Below are 21,891 nucleotides of genomic sequence, written 5' to 3' on the forward strand. Positions count from 1 at the left end.
TTTTTTTTTTTTCTAGGCGAAGCGCTCGCTGTTGCAAATATTTCCGCGACGAACGGAATACTAGCAGATACTATTATTGAACGATGCGCGACGTTAAGTCAATTAAGCGCCGTTTGTTCTCTTTCGAATCGGCGCCGCGCGCAACATTCGATACGGAGAGACGATTGTTCGGAACGCTCGCGCGTTCCTCGACGCGATTCGGACTCGAATTAATTCGAGAATCGATTGCAATATGCGCGACGTTATGTTCTTATGTGGCACATACCGCGTGAAAAAAAAAAAGACGCATTGTTATGGAAATTTCGTTGTTCTTAAGGTCCGAGGTTATAACCTGCGGGTTTATTTTTGGACATAACGTATAAAAGAAGAACTAACGCACACACGGCAAAGATTTCGCAGTATTGTCAAAAATTTAAATTATTGTTACACAATGAAAAAAAAAAAAAATCATTATTTATTGTATTTATGTAAGCGAGACTGATCTATGATTAGTTTCTTTATCGCGCCACCGCGTTTTGAATATTAAGGATGTCTCCTCGACTTTAATGCGCGTTGAAAGCATAATATATCGCGCGATAATAAGAGATATTTGCAAGCTATTAACACGAGGGGGGGGGGAAGGGGAAAGAAGAGAATTGAACACCTTAAAAGTGCGGTTGAATTTCTTTTTGAACTTCTCTCAACATTTGCGGATAACATGTAAAAAGTTATGTTGAAAAAATGTCATTTTATTTGTATACACATTTACATGTTGTATTTAAAAGAAGAAAAAAAAAAGCGAGCAAAACCGGTAAAGAAAAATAGCGATCGGAACGCGCTGCGATCGATTTGCAGTTTCGTAATTTTTGCGAAAAAAAAACACGCTTTGTATGAATATCTCGTCGATAACGCGATATGTGTTGTTGTTTTTTTTTTTTTTTTTTTTGTGTGTGTGTAATGACGTCTCTGAACGATCGACGTTTTTGTGCTCTCAAGAGTTGCAAACTAATAGACGATCGCAGTGCGTTACCGGCAAATTTAGACTCATTTAGATTTATTCCAGCCTTGACTCTTGAGGTCAACTAGAAGCATATATGATTAGGTAATACGATATCGATACAATAATACAAACACGTTCAATTTTCCCAAGAAGGCATTTTGCGCGCAGTTGAGTTGCGGATTGTAATATTTATCACGTATATTGTATACAAATACGTACATGTGAGTTACATTTTAGGTTTTTTTTTTCAAATTTGTTTAATGTGACAAATTTTTCACAGGTCATTTGATACAATAATAAATGAGACAATTTTCAAGTGAAATTCTCGGTTAAAATCTGGAGTCTCACGGCGATCAGTCCGAGAATCAGAAAGAGCGTCAAGATGTTGAACAAAAGAGTGATTCGCGTCATCAGAAACGGTCGTACCGACGTCATAAGGCCACCTTGATTGTTGTACTCGCGTATCCAATTCTGCACCATGATCGTGTTCGGATCCAGCATCTTGGGACCTAAAATAGCCTGTGCGCAAAAAAAATTCTATCTCATTATATTTTGCAAAATCTGTTAAAAACCTCCGCCCCGTCAATTTTTATTTAAATAAAATCGCAGGTTTAGTGTGCTGAGAGGAACAAAACGCACAACAAAAACAATAAAAAATCAAGCCTGATATGTTTTCAAAAACTACTCGAGAATGTAATTTTGCGTTTTCTTCGTGCTGTTGTTCCCGACTGTTGGTTCGTTTTCGATTTTCTTTTTTTGCCTCTTATGTTTGCATAATGTCGCGTTTAACTCGCGGAAAATGCGTTTGTTCTCTCTCGCTGTTTATGTGTGGACGGAAGTAGAAAACGATATGTAACAGAGCCGGTGTGTTGTACTAACAAAATCGCAGGCCAAGGCCACTGAATTCAGTGGCGCTCTGCATAATGGACAAGGTGGTGGCGCAGGTGCAAGTCTAACGTCGCAGTAACTCGCCAAACATTCCGCGCACAGCAAATGACCGCAAGGAGCCTTAACGCCGATTTTCGGCGTTCCCAGGCAGATCGGACACACCTCGCCGTTATACGTTATTACGGATCTGTTGTTGTTGCTGCTGCTAATTGAGGAAAAAAACACAATATAATTAATTTTAATTGATTTTGGTTCGTTGAATATATCTCCGGTGTTTAAATGATTTTTTTTTTTTTTTTTTGTAATGTGAACTTTGTTTGTGTACACGAGCACAAAATGTATATATTAACGCGCGACACGTGTATCGCGGAGCCTCATTTCTCATTCGATTTAACTTAACGCCGATCGCGCGTGTCAGCCAGGAAAACTCAACATGCGCAATAGAGCGAGTCAGTAAGATCGTTAGATCACCCGATCGGTCGGGCGTGTCGATTTGAAATTTAAACTTGAAGAAAAAAGCGATGAGTCGTTCGTTTTTTTCACGATGACGTCGTACTTGACTTCCTTTACTTCGTTAGTCGAATTATCGCGCGGCTCGATCGAGGCGTCTCGACGTCTAAATACGCTCCAAATTCTGTCGGACCAGTCCTTCCGTTTAACGAGCAATATGTAGAGGCCGAATCCAACCGCGAGCGCCGTAGCGCGAATAGCGTATCCTTTCCATCCCGAGGCCGAACCCTCGCTCGAGGGCACGACGAACGCGAGGGTTCTCGCTCTGTAATGCTCCGTAAAATTCATTATTCCGAATCGATTTCAATTTCAGTACTTTCGCACGCGATTTGCCGGTATCTTTGTTGGCGAATATTTCGCGCGAAGCCAATTCATTTGAAAAATTTCAGATTCGATGGTTTCTCGCAACGTGGTCTAGGTTAATAGATTGATATTTGAAACAACCAATATGTGTGACAAGCGTGGACAATGACAAAACGATACTCAACTGTCGGTCACGGTGATCTAAATTTAAATCGATACATCGTGAAGTAACGATACCAATTGAATTTGTATTTTATTAAGGAACACACACACAAGTTAATAATTACTTTCGAGTTCGTTGAATATTTCTGCAATATTTAATTGTTTTTTTTTTTTTCGCAACATAAACTTATGCGTGCGAAGACTCCTTGTGCACTTAGAAATAAAACAAATTCGATATAATTATAAAATAGAAAATATATAAATCAGACTCTTTTGCCTTAAAGAGAACAAATAAAAAAAAAAATAGTTTTAAAAAAACGCTACCTTAGAGGGGAATCAAGTGCGGCGTGCAAATACATGTCGAGCGGTGCGGTGCGATTTCGATATATATATATTTTTTTTTTTTTTTTTTTTAAGCGTGCTTACGAAGTGCAACACATGCATGGGGAGTCGTGTGACAACGTTCGTTCGCGGACGTAACCAATTGGACGAAATCGCTTCGTTCTCTGTGTGTCAGCAACCCACGCACTTCCTTCTGAGAAAAGACGACTCGAAATCGCCCACACGCGACGAATGACACGCGGCAACGAAAAAACATTCGACAGACACGGCAAATTGAATTAAACAGGTCGGATGCGCGCCATGTTGGCATGGAACTTTGCACTGGCACCAGCACGTCGCGTCGCGTCGCAGACACACGAAGCGCGCGCTATGCGTATTTTTGCATTTTAAGTCCGATATTTATTTTGCTCTGCGTTTTTTTGTTACTCGACAGGTTCTATCGAAAACAATTTGAACATAAATTTTTGTATTGTTTTTTCCTCGTTACGTGTTTTTGCATTCTTTTTTTTTCTTAAATCGCACGCAAACTTTCCGTCTAATTAAATCAGAAGAGCGCACGTATGATTGTCGTGTGGTTATTTAAGTGTTTAAAGTTTTTATTTTCGATCGACGTGAAAACTTGCGTGTTTCTTGCGTCAAATATATATGTATAATGATATGATGAATTTCTATCACGATTTAGAAGTGTTTGTGACGACTTCGCGGTGAGAGCGCTTCGCGAAAGACAAAATATACACACACACACACACATCAATCCCCGTGAAACGTTCCGCATTTATATGGGGATCGACGGTATTACGCGTGCGATACGCGCAAAGCTTCGCGCGACTGTGTCGTGTTTGCACACAGGACGTGTCGCAATTTTATTTTCTCTCCACGAGGATTTACTTGCGCACCCACCTCTTTCCCGTAACCAACAATTTTTCCAACAATCTCATTCCTTTAGACGAACACATTGCATTAGCCTTGAGATATCTGGATTTGCTTCCAGCTACAGCAGCAGCATCAACTTCAACAGCAGATCCTGCGCCAGCAGTATCAGGCTCAGGAACGTCAACTGGCCGAGATGCACGAGCAACAGTTGACTCGACTAAGGGTAAAGAGAGCTGTATTTGCCAATTTCATTAAATAAATAAATTAAATAATTAATTATCTCGCGGTCTCTCGTTTGGTAATTGTACACGTGCAATTACGCGCTGAATAATGCACGTTCGCAAAAACCGCTATTTTACGTCGCGTCGTTTTACTCTCGTGTAATTATTCTCTCTCTCTCTCTCTTTCTCTCGTATCTATTAAACATTAATATAAACTGCGCGGTATCCGCTACCGCGCGGCTCTGCTGCTATTGACAAAATATACTCCACAAATGCTTGCGCGCACGCGGCTGAACAATTAATTGACAAACAATTAAGTATTTATCAAATACACAACCGAATTGTTTCCGAGAAATATAACATTACGTAGCTCCGCTGTAAATGTCGTGTAAACGATACGTAACATCGTCCAGAAATACCTTCTCTCTGATCGTCGTTTCGTCGATTTCTCTCTCTCTTTCTCTCTCTCTCTCTCTCGTGCCGTTCGCGGTTTTGTCGCGCAAATGAACTTGAGAACAATCGATATCTTGCTGAACGACGACGACGACGACGACGACGACAACATTCTCTGTGATACGCGGCAAAACTGCAGCCGGCGCATTATCCGTTCGTAATAGAGAGAGGATCCTTCTTCGCTTTTTACACCGACGTGTGTTGCTCGTCTCTCGTTGTTCGCATGCGTTCGTACGATCTCGCGGCAATTCTCTCTCCGGGAACGTCGTCTCGCGTCTCCGTCTCTCCGTTGTTCTCTCCGTCTCTCTAATGCTAGTCGAAAGTCCAGCGGAATATTCCTCTCATTGTTGGCGATGCGCGTAACATGCGTCACGGAGGCGATAATAACAATAACGGTTGATCGTGAAAATAAACTGACCGCCGCCGCCGCCGCCGTCGCGCGAAATCCCGCGTCGAGGCAAAGCTCTTCTTCTTCTCGCGTCCGTCTCTCCGCGATGCGTAATTGCGGGAAAACACGGAGTGTGTCGCCGTCTTTCAAACAGAGAACTCTCAACTCGCGACCATTTGAGATTTTAACGACTGTCGAGTCAGTTTTCACACGCGAATTGGAATTTTTCGAACGCGGCCCGTGAAAGGAATTCAATAAATCAAACGATCGGTCGATTTGTCAAGTTAATGGTCGCTTTGTGGATCGTTTCAGGGGACGATACAATCTATGGCGATCGGAGAAACGCTGTTATTATATTAACAATAGAACGGAAATCATTTTGACTTTTCTTTCGGGAAAAAGGAGTATTCTTTGCTCTCTTTTCAAGCGATCGACGAAACTCTCAGGTAGAAAATTCCGTTGCAAGTTGAGTTTTCCATTCATTCGCGTTTCACTTCGGACCTTCGACGTTCAGATCTCTTTCTCTTTTTCTCTTTTGTGCGACGATTTTCTGTACGCTATTTACGGCGGAGATACGTAAATATATACACACGATGTGCACTTGTAGCGCGTGCCCGAGATCACTTTCGCTTGTTCGCTTATTCGGGCGAAGAGGGTGTTAACAGGTGCGCGCACAGGTGTTTCCGTTTCTCGCAGGTGAATTGCGCGCGCGCACGTTTCGAATAACGGAAAGAGTCTCTCCCTTCCGTACTGATTTGGTTTATTATTAGTCAGCTGTGTTTTAATAGCTGTCACGATGTCCTTCGGCCGCGTTGTGACGCCATCGGGTCTCGGTGACCGAAGACAAAATAAACAATACGTTATTTCGAATTTCACAGGTGATTTTTTTACCACAAGAGACGCTTCGGCGATAAATTACAATCGGTAATTAAAAAAACAAAGTGAATATCGAAAGATACACATCGCGTTGATATTAAAGCGCTGCGGTTATAATTACGTGTGACGGGCATATGTGAAAAAAACGACGTTATTGCGTCATTATTGTATCGCGATAACGTCGTTTTTTAAACTTTATTGTACAGTTTCTAATCTAAACGGTCATTTAAAGCGCTGATAACAAAAGGCAAAAAGGAAGAAGAATCTACATTTTAAATAAAAACGTATCTATAAAACATAAAGTTAAAGTGTGTGTGCGTGTGTAAAATACACATATATATACGTGTATATCTTTAACGTTATTTAAGTAATCATTCACGTGACAATCAAACGCGGCGCGGAAATTGCGAAATATCACGAGGAAGATGTGATCGAAGACACATCTTCCTTACAATTTTGCACACAAATGTGTGCAAACGGTTACAATTTTGCACACAATCGCTTCATTAATCATTCATTCGCGCTTTTTGCGATGACTTTTCAACCGCGTTTTATATAAACGATTCGATCTAAACTCGAGCCGCGATTCCGCGCGATGGAGGAAGGAGAGGAGAGATGCACGCGCGCGGCCTCGTTAAAAGACGCGGACACTGTTCCACGTGCGTGGCGAATATTAATTGGCGAATAACGAGACGACGTTCGCGAACGGAGAACGATGCCAGACATAATAGAGCCGCGCCGTGTCTCTCTCTCCGCGTGGCGCGGTGTCGATGAACTCCGGGAACGCGCGCGTCTCTCATTTTCCGCGGCGAGTGCTCGCGCGAGAGAAGATTCGGAGGACGATGAAGGCAATAAGGCGCGCACGCGAGCTCTTCGGTCCGCGGGAGATATGCGTGTCGGTTTTTGCGAACGGGAGCGCGGGTGCTATTAATAAAATAAATTCGATGCCTTCGGCCGCCGCCACGGCCGAATCCGCAGTTATTTCATTCCGCGCGATGACGATCACGGCGTGTTATTCGCTACAATGTTCGCGAGAGAAGAGAGTGTTTATCGCGTGCGTCGCCGGGAGATTATGCGCAACGCTCGATTAGATTAATCAGCTCCGCGCTCGCTTGACGTTGGCAATGCTCGGACTTTCGAGCTGTGCGCTTGTGCCGGCTTCTCATCCACGTGCGATATTAAATTAAGCTCCGTCCGCCTTTTTTTTTTTTTTTTTTTTATTGTCACCGCCCGATTAAAGACAATCGCGCTCGTAATTTTCTGCGATATTCGCGTGTACGGCTGAGACACGCTCTTGCAAAATATATTACAAAAATTTATCGTCTTGTTTTTTTGTATTTTATTATTTTCTCGATGTCAGCTCTTTTTTCTTCTTTTTATTCTCGCACACGGTCGCGAAGAGGAGAACGGACGGATGTCTTATTCGATTTCGTATCTCGCGCGCGATAAAGAAACTGACGCGCGTTTAAGTATTTTAATTAAGAAGAAGTGATAGATTGTGAACGCGATTTGTTTTTATTCTGTTGATTTCGGAATCTCGACTCCGGTTGCACGGGAGGTATCGAACACATCGACGTTCAGTTTTTAGCGGGCGCCAAGTGTCAAGTTAAAAATATCGCGAATGCGCGCAGCGCGCGAGATATGGATTATCGTTTGAAAGTTTTTTTTTTTTTTTTTTTTTTCTCTAATTTGTTATGCTCGCGCGGATCTATATATCTGGACTTGGAAAATACATCCGACGTACGAAGAGAGCCATACACCGGATAATATGTGGAAAATTACTCGTTAATATGATGTAACAGCTGTGTGACATCTCACAATCGAGCTAAAACCGCCAATAATAGAACGGCAGAGGGAAGTGCATTTTACATAACACACACACACGCACACACAGAGAGAGAGAGAGAGAAGATTACAATTTCTCTCGAATTGATTTGCGCGCAAGCGCGTGCCGGATTAAACTAATTAAAACGCACTTTTACGGCAAAATCACCGCAAACTTCTGGTACACAAACGCTGTGTGTTTGCGATCGCGAATTAATCAAGCTCTCAATTTCGAACTAATCCCGGTTATCACGGCTAGAACATTGTCAAATGATATTATTCTCTGTGCGCGTGATCGCGGAATAATGACTTTGTAATTCAGAAGATAAATCGGTGATTGTGCGGTGAAAAATTAAAAGGTTTGTGTAGAACAGAATTTTGCTACTTTTGCAGCTCTGGGAACAACAGAAGCAACTTGCTGACGAGAAACGGGAGAAGGAGAGACTCGAGGCTCTCAGGAAGAAGGACAAACACGATCACAGCGCGAACGCGTCCACGGAAGTCAAGCAACGTCTTCAGGTGAGCGACATCGATTTTGGCGCCAAAATGTTTTTTCGTGTGTGTGTGTATTTTTCATCGCGAACTTTTGTCTCGCGATTTTTCGTCTCGCGAAAACGTTCGTGATTAACAAAAGACTTGGAAAAAATATACTCATGTACGAAGCAACGAATGAAATTTAACTCGAAGTTTGCGAATCACGAAACCAACAATATTTTCAAGTTTTTATTTTTTAGAAAATATAAACACAACTTCAATTTGATTCGTCAAAGAAAACATTCTCGACGTTAACCGAAAGAGCAAAGTGTATCAGAGACGAGAGCTGTTTCTCTCAGATTTTCCAAAGAGCTCTCTCTAGCGTAATCCAATCAAAGTATCGAAGTATCGATTTTCCCCCTCCGAGATCTCGCGTCATAAACTTCAGCGTGTGCTCTCTGATCTCGCGCGAGGTCTCTGTAAGTTTTTATAACGTTTGCAGAGCTTCCTGGTGAACAGGCAGAGAGAAGCAGCTGCCGCGGCGAACGGAGCGGTACCTGGTACACCCGGATATAGAAGCTGGTACGTACAGGAATAATTTAACATACTCGAATTTGTATAAAAAAAAAACAAAAAAACAAAAAAAAACAAAAACAAACAAACAAACAAACAAAAAGCAAAAAAACAAAAAGACTGATCGAACTCTCCGCGATCTCTTTTTTACATGTACACGTTCTGCAGTTTAAACATGGGCATCAATATTTATATTTGTCGTTTGATTTAAAATCGGAAACGGATCGCTAGGAACTCTGTTCTACTTTTGGAAGATAAATTCTCGAGCTAAAGATTCGCGTGTTTGATACGTTCGATCGGTTTTGGAACGTGCCGAATCGAGAAATTTGCACGTTGTGTCTTAATGGGTCGTCGCGATCGCGTCGTCGTCGTTAGTCTTCTCTTTCGCCGCCGACGAAGTAACGGTAATAGCACAACCTGCCCCACTTATCCATTTAGCAACGACCGATGTGCTCTCGATGTTATTTCCTTGTCCCTCCCGTCGCCGACGGTAACTTCGTCGCGAAAACGTACTCGAGATGTAAAATACGTATTTTTTTTTCTTTTTTTTATACGAAATTGTCAGAAATATCCTTGTAATTAATTCTCGCGACTATACTAATAAAAGCCTAAAAACAGAAACTCATTTGGATTCATCGAATAATTTTCGAATTTTATTTTTTTTTTTTTTTTTTTTTTTTTTTTTCCCGTTGACATTTACTCGATTCTAGCGTGCGATTGATTTCATACAAGATCATAAAGTTTTTTCTTGAACTTTTTTCTTTCACAGGCTACAGTCGCAGACAGAATCGTCGAACACTACGAACGCGGCGCACCCCTACCGAATGCCGCAGTTGCTGCAGGAAAAGTTTGGTGACGACTTTCCGCTCAGAAAAACAGGTAATTGTCTCCCGGAGTCAAGTTTTTATATCTATACGCATACCTTGATACAGGTAGTTTATGTGTGCCAGAAACAGAATGTTTACTAAAGCATGGTGTTATCGCTGTCTAAGAGAGAGACAAGTTGAGTCCCAAAGCAAGCAGCTTTTAAGCGTCGACGCGTTTTGTATTTTTTGCTTTCATACACTTTGCGATCACAATCTTTGATCCGCGAACAGTAAAAGAGATCGTATACGTTTTTCTTTTTATTTTTTTTTATTTTTTTTCCCCGTGAGACAAGAGATTCGCTCGGTCGAATTATTTTATATGTCCGCGATAACATCGGCCGGTGAGAAAATGATGATCGATACGTTTGCCGCGTTTTTCGCTTCCGACTTGTTAATAATAATTTTATTTATAAGAAATCTCATGAATATTTATTTATTTTTGTTTTCGTGCACGTGGCGTTTTTAATTCGCCTGCGTATGACCTCGCAAAAGTCAAGACCGTTCTCCTCGCCTGCTTCATTATGCTCTCTTCTGGCCAATGCGGCGCGCGTGTCCACTGTGCTTGCAAGTTTACTTTATTATATTGCGAATTTGTGGAAGTATTACGCATTAATTCACAATGTGTTTAATATTTCATTGTGTATAAAGTCGCTTTTGAACGTGGTTAACACACTTTTAACTCACATTATATACTAAATCACTAAAAAAAATAAAAAAAAATAATAAAAAATCGCGCGCGATAAACGTGGCAGGCGTATTGAAGATTTTTTTCGCGCGCTCGTTATCTCGTTGAAAAGAGCAATAATTTTCCTGATCAATGATCGTCCGATTGAGAGACACACACTTGGCCGCATTGGTTCGTATTTTAATTTTATACATTGCGGCTTGTTAGTCACAAATTGTGATTCCTTTTTCTACGTTTTCGTTTCGCGAAAGCTTCTTTTCACTTGATAGCGCCAAGTTTAAATATCGACAATAATACGAGCGAGCGAATGATCGATCGGAGCGAACGCGAGCGCGAGACGACGTTCGTCGGGGGTTTCGTCTCGCGCTCGCGTTCCCGTGCCTTTAAATCCGTTTCCCCCTTCTGTTTTCCTCCCCCCGCCCCCGCCCCCGCCCTCCCTTTTTCTGTATGACCGACTAACAAGCGGCTGAAAAATTGGCCAGCCTCGGAGCCGAACCTGAAGGTGAAACTAAAACAGCGCGTGGAGAGGAACATGGCGTCGAGAAACTCACCCCTGGCACGTCGGAAGGATCGCCTGCTGTCGCACCTCAAGCGGAAGTCGTTACTAGCAAGTACGTTCCTCTCACACACACACGAGCTTCCTCCGAGAGGACTACTACTGAAGTATCCTAGAATGAAAAAGAAACAAACCAAACAAACACAAGTTCATATCTCTTTCCTCTGCGTGAGCATTCGCCGAAGTTTATTATATATATATATATATATATATATATATATATATATATATACATCTTTATCTACATTTATCTCTATTTTTACTCTCATTTGCACCCCGAGTGTCCGATTAATTTTGACTTGTTGAGTTTTTTTTTGACGTTTGCTACTCACTTTCCTGTAACAGCATGCGAAACGTGATTTCTCTCCGATTAACACATGTAAATTAGCGCTAAAAACAAGTAAACGCGGGCAAACTTGAATGAGTCGCCGCCGCGACCGGGGCTGTCTAAAAAATGATACACGTGTCGGCTCAAGGAAGAATCGAGAAAAGAACATTCTCGTTTTTAGGAGACGCACTTTCGGACGCAAACCGTGCACCTTGGACCGCGTGGTCGTACCTACCTAGAGCGGTCTTCGTTTCACGAAATTTATTATATACACGTGTTACATTGACACGGGTGAGATTCGAGGTATTTTTGGCGCTGATCATTAAGTCGCGCGTTACGTCTGTCACTTCGTTTTCGCGCGCGAAACTTTCGGACGCGCGCTATCGTCATCATAGTCCGTTTTTATCTCCCGTTCGGGTTTTTCTGTTTGCGCAACGCGGCGACACGTGTTCCTTCTTCTCCTTCTCCCTCCCATCCCGGGGTTTCGGCGTATTAATTATACGTTTTTCAGACTCTGGCAGCAATCCCGAATCCGGGCCTAATTCTCCCCCGACTGTGAACAATTCGCAAGCCAGTCCCACCGCCGGAAGCAACACGGCGATACAGGAAGTAAGTGCTGCTGCTCGCCAGCTCTGTCTCATAATATCTTTATGTGTTTGTCTGTCGGGAAGGATGTTACATCATACCTGGACGTTTGTTGCAGGAAGGTGAGAATCCTACGTACGGAGGACGTCTCACCAGTAGTAGTCAACAGGGCAGTCTTTCGGATCTTTCGCTCTTCAGTTCACCGTCCATGCCCAACATCTCGTTGGGCAGACCTCACGTACCGTCAAGCTCAGTAAGCAGCTTTTATCGGGGGGAATTTGGTATTTTGTAGAATATTATTATGTATGTAAAATTTTTTTTGCGACGTATATAACGTAACGTATAGTTTGCATTTTTTTGTTTTTACGATAGTTTGCGTTTCGTGTCTGTTAAGCGTCTATTGTTTGTTCGCAGAGCGGAACGAAATTAGCGCCGGTTTCCGAGGCGGAAGTTCGCGCCGCGTTTACAGCGCGTCTCGGCATGCCGCTCACTGGTCAGATGCTGCACGGGACTTTGCCGTTCTATCCATCCCTGACGGTCATCGAGGGCGAACCGACGTACATCCACAAGCAGATACAGCAGGACTTGCGGGAGCAGGCGCCGCCGCCCACAGCGGTAGGCGGCAACAGACAACATCCGGCCGCTCCGGTGTACCACACCGCGTCCCCGATTACAGATACACAAGTAGCGCACGCGAGACTGCATAAGGCTGGTCACCGGCCTTTAGGTAGTATGTTCCCTCTTTGTCTTCGTAGAAGCCATTACCGTGTGCGCGTGCCCTGTTTCAATGGACAATGGTCTTCGTCGAGAAAAGCAACTCCGGAAGAAAGTCAGAACTTTAGCCTGTTTGAGATTTCTCGCGGGACCATTCATGCACGGAAACACAGCACGCGTTCTTCAGTAACCCTGTTGTCGCGCGACGCGCCAAGCTTAAGCGCTCACACGGTCGTTTCCTTCTCTTTCATAGGTAGAACCCAATCCGCGCCACTGCCGCTAGGTCACCCGATGCTGCAAGGCGGCATAATTGCGCCCACTCATTATGAGGAATATCTCGCGGAGAAACAGCTGCACGATCAGCAACAGGTGCATAACTATCTGAAACAGCAAATTCGTCAGACGGTGCTGACGCGAGTGGGTTCGCGCGGCCAAACCAATCAACTGGACGAGGCACCGGAGACCGAGGAATCCGAAGTGATAGATCTCACGGGCAAGAAGGATCATTCGGAGGAGAGCGATCTCACGAAGCAGCAAAGGGATCGGGAACAGTTCCTGCAGCAGCAGAGGGATCTCATGATGAGACACACGTTGCAGACGAACGAGTCGTCCATCTACGCTGGAAGTAGAACTTCTCAGTCTGCCAGACCGCTCTCGAGAGCGCTGTCGAGTCCGCTAGTACACTTAGGTAAAATTTCAAATTTCTTTGAGCTTTGCTGTAGATGCCAGTGAGATGCACTAAAAGCTTTTTTTCATTAGTTATTTCATGCCTTTTAACAAATAAGGTTTTGTGCTCGATGCATTTGGATGAATTTGCATTTGTATTTGATTTTTAACTAATTTATTGTACATACACTTCCTCATTCTTAAATACTCTTTATACAGAAGGTAAACAAAAATAATATCATCACTGTTATTTAATTTGAAATCCGTAGATTTTTTGTTTGTAATTTTAATGAATTATTTTTAAATTTTTATGTATAAGTTACGAATTTAATCAAATTTAGTTTTTTTTGGGGGTAAATATAATATGTCGTTTTTTTTAACCCTCAGATACCCAGGTATATTTAACATCGGAATATTCTACCAGGAAAAAATGGAACAACTGATTTTCTTGACCTTATATCTTTGATATAAGGTCTCCATTATATCTTTGATATAATGAAGACTATTGAAATGTTATTAAACATAAATTTCAAGGTTTAATAATCGTGAAGACTGTGTTACTTAGATTAACAAAAAAATTTTTTTGCATTTTTCTTTGATTAATAGAAATTTCAAAAAAATATATTGTTTTTACAAAAAACAATGAAGTTTGCATTTGTTTGCAAATGCAGAAACAAAATTACGGCTGTAAATATGTAAAAATCATCTGGTTTTGTTAATATAAGGTAAAAATGCACACAAACAACTAGATATAATTAGAAATACTTTATTTTTCTTTTATTTCACTTGTTTCAAGTCTCCTTCAAATTAAAACGCAAAATTTTATGAGAAACACTCTGTAAGTGACTACGAAAAACTATTTCCACTGTTTTTGACACTTGTGTTTTGAAACAAAATACTATTTTTAATACATTTATTTGCCAAAAAACTATTTTCAGTACTATCACTTTTTCGACTTCGATCTATCAGAGTCAAAAAGGAACAAAATTTTGTTTTTTTCGCTCTCGTTTTTTCGCACAGATTAAAACTGGCAACAAACTGCGTGTATGTACTACAAAAGTCTTCTACTTCTATCTCCCACTCGGTCCAGACTCGTTCCTCCATCTACATAGAAAGGTCGAGCGATTTAAAAAAAAAGTTTGTTTCTTTTTGACCCGTAAGGTATTTAAAGGTTAATCTATAAGATTTGAATTTGTTGCTGAAGGTCCACAGGGCAGTAGTGGCGAAATGTTTGCACGAGGGTCTCCCCACCGACCTACTACTGGAGTAGCCTACGATCCGCTGATGTTGAAGCACGCGTGTGTCTGTGGTGATTCGGTCAGGAGTCATCCCGAGCACGGTGGTCGATTGCAGAGTGTGTGGGCCAGGTTATCCGAGACGGGTCTGTTGCAGCGTTGTGACCGAGTGCGCTCGCGCAAGGCCACGCTCGAAGAGATCCAAACGTGTCACAGCGAGGAGCATACGCTTCTATTTGGTAAGTCTTGTTTTTTTTTTTTTTTTTTTTTTTTTTTTTTTTTTTTTTTTTTTTTTTTTTTTTTTAAATAAGAATAAAATCTTCTGAAATTGTTTTATCNTTTTTTTTTTTTTTTTTTTTTTTTTAAATAAGAATAAAATCTTCTGAAATTGTTTTATCACTCTAAACAAAAAAGGTAGAAAATTCGGGAACATCAATCTGATTTCGTGTTACATGTGCACAGGAACGAATCCGTTGAATCGACAGAAACTGGATATGTCGCAGTTGTCTGAAAGACTCAAGAAAGACAACATCTTTTTCCGCCTTCCCTGCGGTGGAGTTGGCGTTGATAACGACACGACATGGAATGAACTGAACACCGCGCCCGCCGCACGAATGGCGGCGGGATGCGTCATCGATCTTGCGATCAAGACGGCAACGGGCGATATTAAGAACGGCTTCGCCGTGGTGAGACCGCCCGGACATCACGCTGAACCAAACAGGGCCATGGGCTTCTGCTTCTTCAACTCCGTGGCAATTGCGGCAAGGCTACTTCAACAAAGATTTGACGTTAGAAAAATTTTAATTTTAGATTGGGTAAGGCTCATCTCATAATTGTCATTATTATGTTATTTCGTCGATTTATAAATCACTTTTAACTTTTTGTTCTGCGACAAAGCGTTTAAGTCCGGATTGTTTCTCGTGTTTTCAGGATGTTCATCATGGAAATGGCACTCAGCAAATGTTTTACGACGATCCGCGGGTGTTGTATCTGTCGATACACAGACACGAGGATGGTAATTTCTTTCCCGGGACAGGCGGGCCGATGGAGTGCGGCGAAGGCGAGGGTGCTGGTTATAACGTGAATGTAGCGTGGTCCGGCGGTCTGAACCCACCTATGGGCGACGCGGAGTATCTCGCGGCTTTCCGTACGATAGTCATGCCAATTGCTAAGGAGTTCGATCCGGATATCGTGATCGTTTCCGCTGGTTTCGACGCTGCGGTAGGTCATTCGGCACCGCTGGGTGGCTACAACGTCAATCCGGCCTGCTTCGGCAGAATGACACAGCAGTTACTTAATCTGGCCGACGGAAAAGTTGTTCTCGCTTTGGAGGGAGGTTACGATTTACCGGCAATCTGCGACTCGGCGCAAGAGTGCGTTCGCGCGTTGCTAGGTGACGAGCCCAGCCCGATTCCAGATGAGGAACTGACGAGGATTCCATGCCAAAACGCCATCGACACGTTACAGAAGACTATAGCTATTCAGGTAAATATCGCGAATAATCAGATTACTGTATTCTTCTTTGCATTTGTATTTTTTTTGAAGTAATACTATTGTAGTATTTTGAACAAATGTAAAAAAAAAAAAAAAATATATATATATATTGTATTTTGCAATACGATCGGGTTTTCTTTTATAGATGTTATATTGGCCCTGCGTTAAACTCGCTGCTCATACGGTCGCGATGAGCGCGATAGAAGCGAGTCAAAAAGAACACGACGAGACGGAAACAGTGTCCGCAATGGCCTCTCTGTCTATGCAGCAGCCTACAAACCTCACGTTAGTACATTAAATCCACTTTTAATGTCGTCTCTTTCCTCGGGGAATTATTAAATATTATTGAAAATCGATAATTTATATATTAAGCACACACATCTGTCATTGCACGTTTAAATTCTTGTTTGTTTTTTTTTTTTAATACACATATACAGAACCACACCAGAACATTCCCGAGAGGTTTCCGAGGAGCCGATGGAACAGGATGAGACCAAATGAGACGCGTAAAAGATTATTCTACTAAATGTAGAAGTTGCAATTAATTGTACGAAACTGGGTAAATGCTCTTTTGCGGAATCTCTACCAAGTGCATTTCTCAGTACGAATCGAATAGGGAGTTGTCACGTATGGGTCTGCTGTGACTGATGCACAGTTGGCTGTGATTATTCCGCAAAAAAAAGCGGTTGACGATTATACGTGCGCAAATTCACACACTCCCGATTGTTAAAAAAGAATTAACAGAACACAAGAACAAAAATATAGGTACCGTATAATATGGAAGAAATGATCTGTAAAAAATTTTGAGAGCCAATGATGATTGCCGATGATACATCGCGTATCCCCTTTCACGTCTGAGGAAAGAAAATTACGAAGTTGTTTGTGAAATCTTGCAAATGTTTTTATTGTCCTTTGCGCATGCGATGCGCGAGATTGTTGTATAGTTAGCTGACAATGACAAATTGAAATTTTGTCATTCTAGAGATTTTTCTTTCTTTTTTCTTTTTGTATTGTGGAAAGATTTGTAATCTTTATAAAACGAATCACCTGTTGACATTGTTGAGATAAATTCGAGCGCGCTAAAAAAAAAAAAAAAACAAACAAAAAAAAACAGCTTTCGCCCACCAATTGAATATCGCTTAACGACAAATTCTCGATCCTAGTGTCTTATTAACGAACAACGAATGGTTTTGAAGATGACGTCGAGTATAAAATAAAAAATAAAATAAAAAAAAAAAAATAAAAAAGAAAAATAACTCGGCTGGAATAGTAACAATTTGTAATGTTATCTTTGATCGTGGACACAGTCCTGCTTGATCGTGTGGGAAAAATAGAAATTGTAAATTAAGCGCATCACTCGGTGGGAGAAAATCAATTTGTGAACGTTACGCGTTCTCTTCGAAAATGAACGTCCGGTGAGTGTTTTGTTGACGATATATAATATTTTTGTTATCGATGTAAGCATGAGGTGCAAATTTTCTCGCAGCTTGTATGAAACAAGTCTAACTGTATATCGTGTTGCCTTGGATAATTCACAGGAAGAATTAATTATTCGCGTGATATATAATTCTATGCCGCCGTATATACATATATATATATACATATATATATATTTTTGAATGCTAATCGCGACTTTGAACATCTACTTAGAACCGCGTTTCAACGAGCCGTATTTTATCGAAAATATTCAGGGAAACAAGTACAGGGAATTTGAGAAAAAAAAAAAGAATGTTGTGCGTTAAACAACACACAACAAATATTGTATCTCGTGACGTAGAGATTCTGTTATAATATGTCGCGTCCATATTGCTGACAGTATGGGGAGATAGAGGATGACATACTAACAAATATTAATAATAAAAAACACAATATTGTAGGAAAAATTAATTTTCGATACAAACGGAATTCCGCAGCAGTTGCAGGAGCATCGGCGCCAAGTTCCCTTCCATTTGCATGCGAGTGCAATTTTCTAGATTATAATATTTATCAGAAACCGTCAAACGGAAAGATTAATAAACAATGAGATAAAGAGGTGTAATTATCCTTGTATCGGAGGTAATTGCCGTTACCTTATCTTCGCAAAATAAAAGCCACACAATACATAACAATGCTGATAATATAACTGTTGCTCGATTTATATATATATATTTAAAAAAAAGTGTACTAAATATTTTATACAGAAACTTTCGTCTTATTATCTGGCAGTCCGAAAAAAAGGTTTCTTCTTGAGAATATCAAATTGTTGTATAAAAACCGACGAAAACAGTCGCGCGTTGACAAAAACCGGAACAATTTGTTGAAAGCTTTCTAAAACTAAAAAGCGCAACTGTGCAAAATATTATTCATGACCTGGTATTGACGAGAAATGTGTAGATTTTTCAGTGGAAAAAAAAAAAAAAAAAAAAAAAAAAAATTATCGGACTAAAAATGTGTGTGTAAAAAAAACGAGAGCAAAAAAAAGAAAAAAAAATTATTTGGAACTTTTAAAAATTTTCGCGTATAAATGTATAAAATATATAAATAATTTATATAAATAAATAATGTATATGTGTCAGGCCTCGCTAGAAGAATACTGGCAATAAGAACAATTGGAACAAGATGCGTATTTATAAAAGACAGTAGCGTGTTATATAAATGTATTTTCTCCGCCTTCTATACACGCATCATCTACATTCGATGGAGACACGCGCGGCGCGCGCATCGTGCTGGTCACAAAGCGCTTTACATTGTCTTGTATATTGTCTAAATAAAAAAAATCCGCTTTTCTTGTTCTTCGGAATTACATGAGCTGAGCGCTAAAGCTCCGTCGGCGCGCGTGAATATTTCTGTGAAACGAAGTAATCTATATTTCTCGATACATAAAAAGAAAAAAATTTTTTTTTTTTTTTTTTTGATGTTAGGTGCTAGGGCGATATATTTGTAATTGTGTGTGCGAATGTATGTGTAATGCGTACGTGCGACACCCTCCTACGTGCACGCGCTACGAAACGTGCCCACGACCGGTTGTACCGTTGTATATGTTTTACGTTGAGATTGTCTCAGATAAAATACGCCATGACATATCGATATACAGGCTGTTGGTCCGTATTCGAGTGAAATAATTTTTTTTTTTATCATAAATAATCGCGATCGAAGCGTGAGTAATAATCTTCGATACTTCCTGCGTAAAGGGAAAGAGGAGAGATGAGATAACGAAATTCCTCGATCAGAGCAGATAACTCGACCGCAGCAGATTCTATTCAGATCTTAAACTTCCGACCGATTGCACTTGCGAACAGGTGTGATTCGGACTTACAGCGATTTTATTTTATTCGCAAACGTAATATTAATTTCACTTTTGGAATAAATTAACATTTTTTAAAGAACAACGAAATTGACATCTCTTAGAGATTTCCGATGATTAAAGTTTTTTTTCTTAGTATTCGCCGCGTGTGAGAGTTTTCGTGTTTTTGTTATTTATACTGCTATCGTGCGAATCACTGCCAAATGATAAGTAATATGCATACGGTATGATCGCACGTTTCCACGAACACGTAGCGGTCGCGCGTCACGCGCATGACAAGGCATTAATAATAAATAATTACGTTGTTAATGTTTTCGAGTGCGCGAGGGTGAGACACGCAGAATGAAAGATCGAGCGTATTCGTGTATCTGACAAGATTTCGACAAACTTGATTTCTTGCTACAACAAACAAAGGCGTGATTTTTGTGATATTTTGTAAAAAGAAATTTAAGATATATTATATATAAAAACAGTTAATTAAATGTATACGTTGCGAAGATGTGTGTAAGAGAGAGAGAGAGAGAGAAAGAGAGAGAGATAGAGAGATGCTAAGTATATATATATATATATAATTCACAGATGCAAGCATTTATATATTTTTGTGTCATGCATTTTATGAGAAAAAGATAAAAAAAAAAATAAAAAAATAAAACAGAACAAAGTTGAATATAAGAGGAAAAATCTATATAAACGAAACTTATGTGTGGACACACACGGACACACACACACACACGCGCGTGTGTTATGTATATGAGTTTGTCTCTCGCGAGATAAACTCAATATATATATATATAAGAAATACATATAAATATATATCTTATAATTCTATATATATATATATATATAAAGTATATATTGATATATGTATATTGTATATCTGTGTATCACAAGAATCTCTCAAGTTAAATGTTTTATCCTGATAAAAAATTCACAGAAGAACATTGCGTGTGAGAATTGCGACTCGATTATATATTTAAATATAAGTACACGAGTCTAGCCTATGTGTATACAGCTAATTAATTAATGTGCGTGTGTGCATGTGTGTTTGTGCGTGAGAGAGTGTATGTGAGTAAAAATAAGAAGGTCACGACGATTTGTGAACACACACCAGTCTGTTGAGTTTGAGTTAAAAAAAAAAAAAAAAAAANTTTTTTTTTTTTTTTTTGATGTTAGGTGCTAGGGCGATATATTTGTAATTGTGTGTGCGAATGTATGTGTAATGCGTACGTGCGACACCCTCCTACGTGCACGCGCTACGAAACGTGCCCACGACCGGTTGTACCGTTGTATATGTTTTACGTTGAGATTGTCTCAGATAAAATACGCCATGACATATCGATATACAGGCTGTTGGTCCGTATTCGAGTGAAATAATTTTTTTTTTTATCATAAATAATCGCGATCGAAGCGTGAGTAATAATCTTCGATACTTCCTGCGTAAAGGGAAAGAGGAGAGATGAGATAACGAAATTCCTCGATCAGAGCAGATAACTCGACCGCAGCAGATTCTATTCAGATCTTAAACTTCCGACCGATTGCACTTGCGAACAGGTGTGATTCGGACTTACAGCGATTTTATTTTATTCGCAAACGTAATATTAATTTCACTTTTGGAATAAATTAACATTTTTTAAAGAACAACGAAATTGACATCTCTTAGAGATTTCCGATGATTAAAGTTTTTTTTCTTAGTATTCGCCGCGTGTGAGAGTTTTCGTGTTTTTGTTATTTATACTGCTATCGTGCGAATCACTGCCAAATGATAAGTAATATGCATACGGTATGATCGCACGTTTCCACGAACACGTAGCGGTCGCGCGTCACGCGCATGACAAGGCATTAATAATAAATAATTACGTTGTTAATGTTTTCGAGTGCGCGAGGGTGAGACACGCAGAATGAAAGATCGAGCGTATTCGTGTATCTGACAAGATTTCGACAAACTTGATTTCTTGCTACAACAAACAAAGGCGTGATTTTTGTGATATTTTGTAAAAAGAAATTTAAGATATATTATATATAAAAACAGTTAATTAAATGTATACGTTGCGAAGATGTGTGTAAGAGAGAGAGAGAGAGAGAAAGAGAGAGAGATAGAGAGATGCTAAGTATATATATATATATATAATTCACAGATGCAAGCATTTATATATTTTTGTGTCATGCATTTTATGAGAAAAAGATAAAAAAAAAAATAAAAAAATAAAACAGAACAAAGTTGAATATAAGAGGAAAAATCTATATAAACGAAACTTATGTGTGGACACACACGGACACACACACACACACGCGCGTGTGTTATGTATATGAGTTTGTCTCTCGCGAGATAAACTCAATATATATATATATAAGAAATACATATAAATATATATCTTATAATTCTATATATATATATATATATAAAGTATATATTGATATATGTATATTGTATATCTGTGTATCACAAGAATCTCTCAAGTTAAATGTTTTATCCTGATAAAAAATTCACAGAAGAACATTGCGTGTGAGAATTGCGACTCGATTATATATTTAAATATAAGTACACGAGTCTAGCCTATGTGTATACAGCTAATTAATTAATGTGCGTGTGTGCATGTGTGTTTGTGCGTGAGA

At 40.1% G+C, this 21,891-nt stretch overlaps 2 protein-coding genes across 17 annotated transcripts in view; one reads left to right on the top strand and one right to left on the bottom strand.

Moving 5' to 3' along the window:
• Nucleotides 1–18,415, top strand: part of LOC109863670 (histone deacetylase 4) — a 70,316-nt gene extending 51,901 nt beyond the window's left edge. For 4 of the 11 annotated variants that reach the window (XM_020444072.1, XM_020444079.1, XM_020444083.1 and 1 more), the window contains 14 exons: nt 4,176–4,280; nt 8,213–8,338; nt 8,796–8,875; nt 9,636–9,745; nt 10,900–11,028; nt 11,813–11,910; nt 12,005–12,139; nt 12,301–12,616; nt 12,854–13,288; nt 14,471–14,740; nt 14,964–15,316; nt 15,432–15,986; nt 16,141–16,280; nt 16,433–18,415. In XM_020444072.1, the coding sequence (XP_020299661.1) occupies nt 4,176–4,280; nt 8,213–8,338; nt 8,796–8,875; nt 9,636–9,745; nt 10,900–11,028; nt 11,813–11,910; nt 12,005–12,139; nt 12,301–12,616; nt 12,854–13,288; nt 14,471–14,740; nt 14,964–15,316; nt 15,432–15,986; nt 16,141–16,280; nt 16,433–16,496 (2,916 nt within the window). In that variant the 3' untranslated portion in view covers nt 16,497–18,415. The remainder of the gene's footprint in view (nt 1–4,175; nt 4,281–8,212; nt 8,339–8,795; nt 8,876–9,635; nt 9,746–10,899; nt 11,029–11,812; nt 11,911–12,004; nt 12,140–12,300; nt 12,617–12,853; nt 13,289–14,470; nt 14,741–14,963; nt 15,317–15,431; nt 15,987–16,140; nt 16,281–16,432) is intronic. The other 7 variants (XM_020444073.1, XM_020444074.1, XM_020444075.1 and 4 more) reach the window with 6 other exon arrangements.
• Nucleotides 1,066–4,894, bottom strand: LOC109863675 (E3 ubiquitin-protein ligase RNF170-like). 6 transcript variants are annotated; one of them, XM_020444089.1, is made up of 3 exons: nt 4,698–4,894; nt 1,859–2,072; nt 1,066–1,498 (listed from the first exon to the last, which is right to left on the bottom strand). In XM_020444089.1, exons 1-3 carry the CDS (start codon nt 4,877–4,879, stop codon nt 1,292–1,294), a joined length of 603 nt encoding a protein of 200 aa, XP_020299678.1. In that variant the 5' UTR covers nt 4,880–4,894; the 3' UTR covers nt 1,066–1,291. The 6 variants fall into 6 exon arrangements, with proteins under 6 accessions (XP_020299678.1, XP_020299679.1, XP_020299680.1 ...); XM_020444090.1 differs by lacking the exon at nt 4,698–4,894 and adding an exon at nt 4,085–4,163; XM_020444091.1 differs by lacking the exon at nt 4,698–4,894 and adding an exon at nt 4,085–4,156 and having other exon boundaries at nt 1,859–2,069.
• Nucleotides 18,416–21,891: the final 3,476 nt, after the last annotated feature.

This window comes from Pseudomyrmex gracilis, unplaced genomic scaffold (assembly GCF_002006095.1).
Source record: "Pseudomyrmex gracilis isolate BER0280 unplaced genomic scaffold, ASM200609v1 scaffold_12, whole genome shotgun sequence".
Classification (NCBI taxonomy): Eukaryota; Metazoa; Arthropoda; class Insecta; order Hymenoptera; family Formicidae; genus Pseudomyrmex; species Pseudomyrmex gracilis.

What these genes read in the sequence shown, in the direction of transcription:
- LOC109863675 (XM_020444087.1), bottom strand. Translation starts at nt 2,665, where the DNA reads ATGAATTTTACGGAGCATTACAGAGCGAGAACCCTCGCGTTCGTCGTG. An exon ending in AACGAAGTAAAGGAAGTCAA is followed by an intron (nt 2,073 to 2,423) that starts GTACGACGTCAT and finishes TTCCTCAATTAG; the next exon opens with CAGCAGCAACAACAACAGAT. An exon ending in TGGCCTTGGCCTGCGATTTT is followed by an intron (nt 1,499 to 1,858) that starts GTTAGTACAACA and finishes TTTTGCGCACAG; the next exon opens with GCTATTTTAGGTCCCAAGAT.